This window comes from Athene cunicularia (genome assembly GCF_003259725.1).
Source record: "Athene cunicularia isolate RWA chromosome 24 unlocalized genomic scaffold, athCun1 chr24_part1, whole genome shotgun sequence".
Lineage (NCBI taxonomy): Eukaryota > Metazoa > Chordata > Aves > Strigiformes > Strigidae > Athene > Athene cunicularia.
In genome coordinates, this window is record NW_020799132.1 from 1,980,413 (window position 1) to 1,991,355 (window position 10,943).

Genomic DNA, 10,943 nt, shown 5'->3' on the forward strand with positions numbered 1-10,943 from the left:
TGATCTTTGGTGCAGAAGCTGATTTTTTGTAAAGGGCTGTTGAATTTCATAAGCCCTGCTCCTGCGTGAAAGATGTTCCTTTGTATGGTGGTTGAACTGGTGACCCAATCCCCAAAAATCAGCAGGAATTGCAGCTCTTCTGAGGCCCAGGTCTGTACTTCAGAGAGTAAAAAAAAAAGTTAGCTAAACTGGCAGAAAACAGGGACTGGAGGGGAAACTCCTGCATTGTGTTCTCCTAACTCGGTGTGTAGCTGCAGGTATATCCCTTACTTCAGCCTCCTCTTCTGTAAAATGGAGACATAAGTATCTAGAACGCAAAAGCATTTTTTTGAAGTTTAGCTTCAGTGATCATCTGGTATATTTGATCTTGAAAATATTTGTATGTGGAATCGATACGTCCTAATGAAAGGTAACGGTCTCTTCGATGTTTCTCTCAGAATGCCGCTCTTCAGCACCTATTCATACGGAAATCCTTCCGCCCGTTCAAATGCCTGCAGTGTGGGAAGGCCTTCCGCGAGAAGGACAAACTGGATCAGCACTTGCGGTTTCACGGACGGGAAGGGAACTGCCCTCTGACTTGTGACATCTGCAACAAGGGCTTCATCAACAGTGGTGCTCTGGAGAGCCACATGAAGTTCCACATGGACCAGAAAACATACTCCTGCATTTTCTGTCCCGAGTCCTTTGACCGCTTGGATCTGCTCAAAGATCACGTGGCCATCCATGTCAATGATGGCTACTTCACCTGCCCTACCTGCAAAAAACGCTTCCCGGATTTTATCCAGGTGAGATGCCCCACTGATTTGAAGCACTGCCTTCTGGGTCTCTTGCAAGTACTCTGTGAATTTTTCAGTACTGTTTTCATGTGATGCTGCATGTCAGTTCATTCTCACAAGATAAAGGGGTCCATGGCTGTCAGAAATTAAAAAGGAGGAGTGACCAAGCATTGCTAGATGTTGTCTTATGCCACTGCAGTGCTCTTTCCCCTAAATCATCAGACGTGGTACTTCAGTCTGGCGTTACAAAGCACCATACTGCCAGAGGGGTGGTCCCTTATCCCTAGAAGATGCCTAAAGCAGAGGTCCCTTTTGGTCAGTACAGATCCATGGTGCAAAAAGGAATTGTCTTTTGCTTGTACTTGAATACACCTTGTCCTTTGTCATTAAAAATCTGGAACCACAAAAAAATGTGGGTTTACATCTTTATTCCCTTGACTGATTTTTGTCAGGGTAAGTCATTTAAACACCTTGCAGAAATGCCAGAACAGATCAGGATACTCTGCTTCCTGACTTCCCCCCTGGGCTTCAGCTTAGGAGAGGTTGCACTGGAGTACTGAGTAATGTAACTACTTTGTGTGGTGTGCAGAGCTGTTGGAGAAGATTGTTAATAGAATTTAAGGATGCTATTTCGATCTTCAGTAAGAAAATACTGAGATGTACCATGCACATACTCATTATCATTCATTGGGACAAAGAGGTTGATATGTCTTGCTGAGTTGCCTGTCTTAAATTGAAATGTAGAAATCCAGTTTAAGTCAAGTAATAGGAACTGATAGACTATCCAATAGGCTAAAGAGGAAAGGATGGGGAAAAGTGATTTACTAATATAATTCCCCCTGGGCAAAAACCTTTATCTTCTGTAGATGTTGAACAAGGAAAAATGTTGATGATTCAGAAATGCTGTACTTCAACCTACTTCCCCATAAACTCTCCCGTGAAACTGATCAAGTCAGAAGAACGTCCCATGGCTTTTTTCTAGCTATTCAGCTCTATTTTGAAATTTAAAGAAGATTTTTTCATTTGGTGCTATGTGAATAATTAAGTCTAGTCACCATAGATTGCTGCCTACTTAAACATTTTGATGTGGAACAGATAAAGATACCAAGTTGTTCCACATATGATCAGTATTAGAAGATGGTAAAGATTTAGAGATCCATTTCTTGAGCTTCCATTTTAAATGTCAAAGCTCATTAGTTACTTTATTAGGGGGAAAAAAAACCCACAACCACTAGATGCTTGAAGACGTTAAGGATAGTCCCAAATTATGCAAAAGTACTTGCCCTTCAGGAATGGCTTGCAGATGCTTTTCTGTCACAATTTTTTTTTTACCAGTTATAATTGCAAGCTTGTTCTCTCTGATTGAAAGGAATTAGTCCCTTGTTTAGATTTCTTATAGATGAAGTAAAGATAATGGACCTCAGATGAACATGTTAACTCAAGGATGATTCAGTAAAGCTGGTATGTTGTGGGCTTTTGCTGCCCATTAAGCACCCAACTGTGCAAGAGCTGATGCCTTCAAGAATCAGTCTTTAGGAAACCAAATTGTCCATCCAGATGCATAATAATGATGTTATGGCTTTATTGTCAAGATATCACTTGTTCTGATAAAATACTTTTTAAACCAAAGCAGATTAGAGACCTCTTAAAATGTTCTTCCTCTCTTAATCCTTTTTTGCGAAGAATTTCCTAGACTGTTGTATCACACACTCTTCTTTTGAATAAATTCAGTTTTTCTGCAATCTGCAATTCTAGGTCAAGAAACACGTACGCAGTTTCCATTCAGAAAAGATTTACCAGTGTACAGAATGTGACAAGGCTTTCTGCCGTCCTGACAAGCTGCGACTCCATATGTTGCGACACTCAGACCGCAAAGACTTCCTGTGCTCCACGTGTGGCAAGCAGTTCAAGGTGAGGTGACTCTCGACTGGATCGTTCCCCATACAGGTGGAGAACACCACTCTTTACCCTCCTTCAAGTCGATAAGCTCACGTTCTCCAAGGTGGAAGAAACTAATGTGTAAACATGCTAGACTTGTCTGCAAGTCGCATGTGCTGCTTTGTATGTGAGCTACAACGTTCATTCCTGAGGGACAAAGGGGAAGATCCACCCCAGCATGCTCTGCTGTAGCAAGGTGTCTCGTCTATCAGATCTTATTTCTAATAATTTACTATTAAAGGAAGTTTCCATCTTCTCATTAAGAACTGGGTCATTATACGGCTCAATTGCCAGGTTCTTGGGTTGTATTGCTCATATCAGTTAAGAAAACTTCTTGCTGATATCAGCAGATTAATAATATTCCTGGCCAAGGTGCCTGCGTCCGTGGCTTCCATCTTGTCAGCGCATGACATGCAGATGCCTTTCCAGATCCCACCAGAACAGATGGAGCAGACGGGGAGCCAGGTAGACTGTGGTGGCACAGCCTGCTCCTTGTTGCTTAGCTTCTTACGGGATACTGAGGGACTGGATACTTTGGGGTGAAGAAGCACATTCTAGACAGTGTGTGTCCAGAGAGAGGCTGGATTGCATCTGGGCAGTAGGTTCCTCCTCAGTCAAGAGCATTATTTGATGCAAGTTTCCAGCTGTACAGAACTGAGCACTAATATTTTAGATAAATTCAAAGGAAGAAAACAGAGTGGCAGGGTTCATTCTCATAGATGCTGCTAAATTAGCATTAGTTAGGCTCCTGCTTTCGTGGCTGAGCAACCTCACTTTGGTTTGAAGGATAAACCTAAGCCCAAAGGGTTCTTGCTGAGCTGTCCAATGCTGAGCACGCAACTGTATCTCACGGCAGTGCTGGAGAGGAAAAGCCAAAGAGAGATCTTTGAACAACTTACATGGTGGCTCTTCCTTGTAACGGGTATAAGGCAGTAAGTGGTGATGATATTTTTCTCCTCGATTGCTCTATCCCTAGAGGAAAGACAAACTGCGAGAGCACATGCAGAGGATGCACAACCCAGAGAGAGAGGCCAAGAAAGCTGATCGAATCAGCCGCTCCAAAACGTTCAAGCCTCGGATAGCTTCCACCGACTACGAAAGCTTCATGTTCAAGTGCCGACTCTGTATGATGGGTTTCCGCCGGAGGGGGATGTTGGTGAGTGTCTGTGTACTCTAGCTTCTCTTGCAACTTCCCTACTCAGTTTTGAAGAGTAGTTGAGGAATAAAGATGGAATCCCAATGGCTGGAACACAAGGATGCTGTGAAACTGGGAGAATTTTACAGCTGACTTGAGATTATGTGTGGTTTTTTAACCCATGTGTCTTATCTCTTCAGCAGATGTGTGCCTTTACATATTTCACTGCCTGCGTTGTCTGTCTGGTTGTCACGACCATATTTCAACGCTAAGTAATGCTGATTAATGTGTAAAGTATTTAACAGAACATGAGATTAATACATAGCCTAGTTCAGCTTTACTGCCTCAGTTTTCCTGGCTGTGTTTCCTATTTTTTTTTCTCTCCCTTCTTGAGGGGCCTCTTCTGGCCATGCCTGGTAACTGCCACCGCGTAAAGGGTGTTATGCAGCAGGAAATCTCATTTGCAAATATTTCGTGAGGGTTGTGATCTCTGCTAGCGAAGGCCTCCCTGGGCAGAGGCCCTTTACCTCACTCTCAGCTGCAAGAGAGTTCTGGCAAGCTATTTTACCTCTTCCCATCTTATTTTGATTAGAGGAACTCTAAATGAGATCTAGCAAGACCATGTTTACCTTCAGCAGCTGACTGCAAACACGCACTAACCCTTGCAGCAGCAAATGCTCCCAGTGCTGCTGGCAAGTTTCGGTTTGATTGTTACCCATCTCTAGGAGAAAAAGCAATTTCTTGGCTTCCAGCTGTAATATGCTCTCTTGTTCTCTGTGTTTCTTTCTCCTAAGGTGAATCATTTATCAAAGAGACATCCAGACATGAAAATAGAAGAGGTGCCAGAGCTCACGTTGCCCATCATCAAACCCAACAGAGATTACTTCTGTCAGTACTGTGATAAGGTATGTAGGGAAGTCACTCCTTGGAGGGTAGCTCAGTCCTAGACCTGTATGCAACCCATTTGTCTCCGCATAGAGACATCTGGCAGGGTTTGTAGATTTTTTTTTTTTTATTTTGAGGTGCTTGCCAGCAACATTCCTGCAGTCCAAAAAAAATTAAGACAAAATGCACTTAGGTCAAGGCAGATGAATGCTAATTGAAAACTGCAGTTCTCCTTTTCTGCTATTTTTGGAGTTGGGAAACTTAAATACTGATCCAGCAAGCAGTCACTCACCCTTAGTCCTGTATCAGTTTTTGTAGCCCAGGACTAAGTATCCTATCTGTCTGTAATTCCTGAACACTCATTTCTTTTGGTTTCTGTATCACTTCTAAGCATTAGCCTCTAACCCTTTTATTTTAAGCTGCGTGCTTAGTCACATGCCAATAATTCCCAGTGTTCAGTGGAGCTTGAAGCTGCTTCTGCACTACTTTTGGGTTCCTGTTCTTATTCCCTGGCCTTTGCTTTTTATGCATGTGGGCCTTTATTTACCAGGGAGTGTATTCTGACTGTCCTTATCCTCAGTGTATTCTTCTGTGATGCCTCCTTTCTTTTGTTTAAAGGGGAAAAAAGAAATTGATGTTTTAAATAGTATCACAGAATATTCATTTGTTGGTATCCCTAAATAGAATTTAAAAATATGTTGGTCGCTGAAGACCCTTAAAACAGTTTGATGCTCTGTGCAAGAGTGGAGGCACCAACCCTCATGTCAAATTAACACTGGACAAATTACAACTTCGGTGATCGGTAGCTTCTCTGACATTCGGCCTCCAAGGATTAGGCAAAAAAGGTTTTCCTCTTCCTGTCCCGCTTTGATGTTTTGTTGTGGCATACAACATGTTCCCAAATGGCCTCTGCATGCTACACAAGAAGGAATTGCTTTTACAGGTTGATTATGAACACTGGAAGGTGTAGGTATATTCATGCATTGCACTTATTTGGAGATTTAACTAAAGATACTATCTAAAGCAACCTGCAGACCTTCCAGATAAAGATAACTGGTAACTGTTTTCTGCACATGCTTCAGGATTACTCAGTTTTCCTTCCAAATCTCTACCCTGCAGGTGTACAAGAGCGCCAGTAAACGCAAAGCACACATCCTGAAGAACCATCCTGGTGCTGAGCTACCCCCCAGCATCCGGAAACTGCGCCCTGCGGGCCCCGGAGAGCCAGATCCCATGCTGAGCACCCACACCCAGCTGACAGGCACCATAGCCACCCCTCCAGTCTGCTGCCCTCACTGTTCCAAGCAGTACAGCAGTAAGGTAGGGGGGTTGTCTCCTAGATTTAGAAAACAGCCTCTCCCTGGTAATGCTTTTTCACCACTGTCTCTGTCATCGGTCGGTCTGCAAGCAGAGCTCTTTTATTCTGAGTCAGAGTGCTGTTTCCATGCTGCATGTTGACAATACAGGCAGAGCCCACTTGTTTTATAGTAAAAAAGTTCCCTAACAGAGGGTGTGAGCTTGAAAGAAGAAATGGAGGTGTTACCCGAGTGCGGTCACAAATGGAAAAGCTTTGAAACTGCTCACTGACAGTTACAAGGGAGAGGGGTAGGGAAACAAAATGCAAAAAAGGTGATCTCTGGAAGAGGTCCCCAAAATATTTGGCTGTGTTGGGGTAAAAAGCTTACAGGCTGTGATGTTTGGGGCAGTATTTCAGTATCACATAGCTCTAATCAGCAGCAGCTTTGTGGTCCTTGTTACCTTCTTGCTGAGCAGAGCATCCCATATTGTGAATCTTGATGCTGCCTTACTGAGGAAAACATAAAAGCTACAGTCCAGAGGGCTGCTAGATTTCAGTTGGGGTTACTGACCATGTTTCTAATGCTCTTTTGCATCTCTCTGTAGACAAAGATGGTACAACACATTCGCAAGAAGCACCCAGAGTTTGCTCAGCTCCCTAACACGATACATGCTCCGCTGGCAACGGCTGTCATCAGCTCCACTCCTGCTGTTCTAACCACCGACAGCACCACCGGCGAGACTGTTGTGGTAAGGATTCAAGATGTCTTAGATCAGGCCAATGGAGGGAAACAAACAGAACAGAAGCCCTCTGGTATAGCAGTCTTAGTGTTTATTTGGCAGACATCGCTTTAAAGCGTCTGTTAGGATGTTATTTGAGATCACTTCTGTTCCTGAATCTGTGTTGTAGTTTTGCTTTGCCAGGCATTATGTATTTCTTTCTGGAGCTCTAAGGATTTGTCTCTTTTCCCCGCTCCATTCCCTTCTTTCACTCAGACCCATATGCTACTGACTCCACATAATACTTTCACACCTGCCTAATTAATACACATCTTGTGGGTTTTCACTGGGACTGTTCTCCTGAGGTGCCTGCAGTTCTTGGGATCAAGAGGACACGTCCAACCATGACTGGGGACTGGATCAAATTCTGTTCAGAGAAGACAAGATCTCTCTGTAATCCTTTGGACAGTGCAGCACTGAGTGATACAAACCTCCAGTGGCTGATCTCTCACTGTTATTAATCACTGCTAATACCTCAGCTGCTACAGAAGTGAAAGCTGAGACTAGAAAATCAGTCTTGTGTCCTTTAGCTGTGCTGGGATGGTGCATAGTTTTAAGAATCTTATTAACCACGGTTTAAAACTTGCTATTTGAAGACTGTAACTGGATAGAAGACTGTTTTGCTTGAAAATGGGCAGAGTCAACCAGGATGCTGACACCGCTTTGTTCGGTGCTAAATGTCTTTACACACTTCAGAAATACAGTTGCTAAGAAAATTATCCCTCTGGCAGATGAGGAGAAAAGGTGGAATACATCCGAGAAGCACTTTTTTGACTTGGAAATTAAGTCAACCCTTCACAAAGGCAGGATTTTTGTTGTCTAACGGAATACTGTTAAGTCAGAAGATGAAAATATTTTTTTAATTGTATGTTAAGTTAGCCCTTAATGGTCCTGACCAGCATTTAGACAGAAGAGAGCAGTCCTAGTGGATGATCCATGTGATTGCTTATGATCCCATCCTCTGTACACATGAAGCTTTTGTAAATAAATGACTAGGCCCGATGGTGTAAGTGTAGATTCAGCGTGATGAAAGAACTACAGCCCTGCAAAAGCATTCAATCCAGTAGACAATATGGGATGACAGTCTGTATCTCTCCTTCTCTACCTGCTCAGACAACAGATTTACTGACACAGGCGATGACGGAGATCTCCCAGACCCTCACGACAGACTATCGAACTCCCCAGGGAGACTACCAACGAATCCAGTACATCCCTGTCTCTCAGTCCACAACTGGCTTGCAGCAGCCTCAGCACATACAGTTGCAGGTTGTTCAAGTGGCCCAGGTGAGTAACCTGTTGGGTTTTCACCCCCTCCATATCAAGCCTGTGGTTTCTTGAGGCTGTAAGCGCTTGGAAGTTTGTTAAGGAGTAGTTACAAGAAGTGGTGCAGATTATTTTTTGCAGATAAATTGCTAATGCGTAGGGTTGCTGTGGTAAGCATCGTTTACTGGACATAAATAGTCCTGCCAGTCTCGCCCAGCTTGCTGGAGACATATCAACACAGTCCTAACTTCATTCTACCCATCTGGGCACCTTGGCTCATCTGCTCTAGGAAGGTTTTGCAGCAACTGGAAAAGTGGGTCAGTGGGTGACCCATTTTTGCAGTTGAAGACTCATTTGTACTTCCTTGTTCTCAGTGAGCCAGAGCCAAAATTTGGAAGTACAGAAAAGTGTTTGCTTTTTCCCTTCATATCATCTAATGGAGTAGTCACTCTCTGTGATGCTCAACAGCCTCCTAAAAATAAAAGCAAAATGTAACTAGAGTAACTGAACTGAGGAAAATAACTCAGGCAGCTGTAAGAAATTGCTGTAGCCTTCAAATCTCTCATCCACAGGGTGAAGCTGAAACTACCACGTGTTTGTATTTGAATCTGAAACTCAGTGTTGTCTGCCCCCTCGTTACAAATTAAGTTATGAATTTGGTTAGTAAAGGCCTAAACAATGGCCCCAGTTAATATTGACTGTGGCTGTTTTAACAATGCAAGAGCATGAAAACTGGTTCCTGCAGCTAATATTAATTTTATCAAGGACTCAGGCTTGCAATTAAACTACTCTAACTGGCATCATAAGCAGGTGTTGCTCAAAAAAAAAAGCATTTAATCTGTAAGACTCTGAGTACTTGTCTTGATACAGAGCGGTGTCAAACTGCAGTATTGGATGTGCAGATCTCGAGTGTGTACACGTTTTATAGAAAGATTCTTACAAAGGAGGATGGTTCAGTGGTTGACACTAATCCTGTTTTTCAGACCCTTTGATTTGAGTCCAGCTGCTGCCCAGACAGCTTGTATTACCTTAGGCAAGTCCTTTCCACTGAGATCACAGAGATGTAACCATCTCAGTGCCATTACGTCTGTTAGATGTGCTGCTTTATCTCCCAGGAGTGTGAAAAGGGTAAACAGAGGCTTGAACAAGGCATGCTGCATGGCCTCACTAAGGCTCACATCTCAGTGTTCCAAACCTTGTAACACAGAAGAAGTTTATGTGGCTGCTTCTGCAAAGAATATGAAGTATATGCCTCTGCTTTGAATTTTTTTTTTTAATTATTTTTCCAGGCCACCTCACCTCACCAGTCTCAGCACTCCACGGTGGACGTTGGGCAGCTTCATGACCCCCAGACGTACACCCAGCACGCTATCCAGGTGCAGCACATCCAGGTCACAGAGCCATCGCCAGCAACTCAGTCATCGTCACAGGTATTTCACTCTTCTCTTGCAGGAAATGCCCTCCCTCCCAGCCTGCTCAGGTGCTGATGCAGGAGACAGTCTTTCCTGTGTCATTTAAAGGACCACACATGAAATGACTCTCACATGAACGCCTCTGAAATCATCAAGTAGTTCCCAGACGTTCCTGGGGTGTGTGTGGGTGTTCTGTTGGGGTTTTTTGGTTTGGTTTGTCTTTTTCCTAACAGTGTATACAAGGTAGAGATAAATGACTGGGAACAAACAAATTTTCAGCTTAAATAAAATCAGCCAATTGAAAGATGTAAATGGAAACTGGCATTCCTCAAATATTTGAAGTTCAGCTCCTCATGCTGTTGGGTAGTATTTAGCCTCTTAATGTGAGTTCTCTGCCACAGACTCTCTATGTAACCTTTAGCAAGCAACATCTCTATTGCAGTTTCCCGATCACTGCTTCCTAACCATAGAGTGAAGCAACTTGGAGGACAGGGAGGAGAGCTCTGCAGTTCTTGTGCTCCATATGCTATAGAACCCCGCCTTGTGTTTTCCATTAATAAGAAGGATAAGTTTGTAACAGCACAGAGGTATGCAATCCTTAGTACACTGAGAACACTTACACCTTTTCTTTTTTTCTTCCTAGGTTGGGGGTCAGCCTTTGAGTCCTTCCTCACAACAGTCTCAGCAGGAACTCAGCCCCTCACAGATGCAGACAACTCCATCGACACCAAACCAAGCCCTCCAGCAGCAGCAAGGATCTTCAGTCCAGCACACGTATCTTCCCAGCACGTGGAACTCATTTCGGAGCTACTGTAAGTGTCAGCAGGAGCTCTCACTAGTAGTCTGGCTAGTCTGTGGGACTAATGTGCTCCATTTCTCCAGTTACCAAATGGGATAGTATTTTCAGAGCTCATTAAACTTTGTGATTAATATTCATAGAGATCTAAGACAATAAACTGTTTCAGACGAATGAAAATGGTTGTACTAGCTTTTCTGCGGTAGGTCCATAATGATCTGATGTGTGGTTTGGGCAGGTAGACTGGGCTCCTTTACTCCAAGGAACTTGCATTCAGCAAGAATCCATGTGCTGGGGAGCAACTTGTTCAAATTTGGATGGGTGCTTGAAAGAATCACACAGAAGATTTGGGTACTACAACAGACATGAAATGATTTCTCATGTTCATGCAACTCTGGATGGTGGTTCTATGATTTCTTGTGCGAGAACAGGGTGTGTTGTCTGTGCATTAATTACTATATCTGCAGCTGATGTTAGCTGGTATAATTCTGCTGAGGCCTGTAGAGTTTTCCAGGGCTTTACAGTACCCGAATTTCTGTTAAACAGCCACTCTTTCAGGCTTGAAATCTTAATGACATAAAATACTCTCTTTCAAGGTGTTTTTTGAGTTTGACTGAAGGTCTTGATTCTCCAATTTCCTTTTTTTTTTTTTTTTTTTTTTT

General features: G+C 43.3%; 1 protein-coding gene across 1 annotated transcript in view; it reads left to right on the top strand.

Moving 5' to 3' along the window:
- PRDM10 (PR/SET domain 10) overlaps positions 1-10,943 on the top strand; it is a 41,293-nt gene that overhangs the window by 27,801 nt on the left and 2,549 nt on the right. The window contains exons 14-22 of the mRNA XM_026863781.1: positions 438-785; positions 2,532-2,687; positions 3,691-3,870; positions 4,644-4,754; positions 5,854-6,054; positions 6,637-6,780; positions 7,924-8,094; positions 9,363-9,503; positions 10,129-10,323. Of these exons, the coding sequence (XP_026719582.1) occupies positions 438-785; positions 2,532-2,687; positions 3,691-3,870; positions 4,644-4,754; positions 5,854-6,054; positions 6,637-6,780; positions 7,924-8,094; positions 9,363-9,503; positions 10,129-10,323 (1,647 nt within the window). The remainder of the gene's footprint in view (positions 1-437; positions 786-2,531; positions 2,688-3,690; positions 3,871-4,643; positions 4,755-5,853; positions 6,055-6,636; positions 6,781-7,923; positions 8,095-9,362; positions 9,504-10,128; positions 10,324-10,943) is intronic.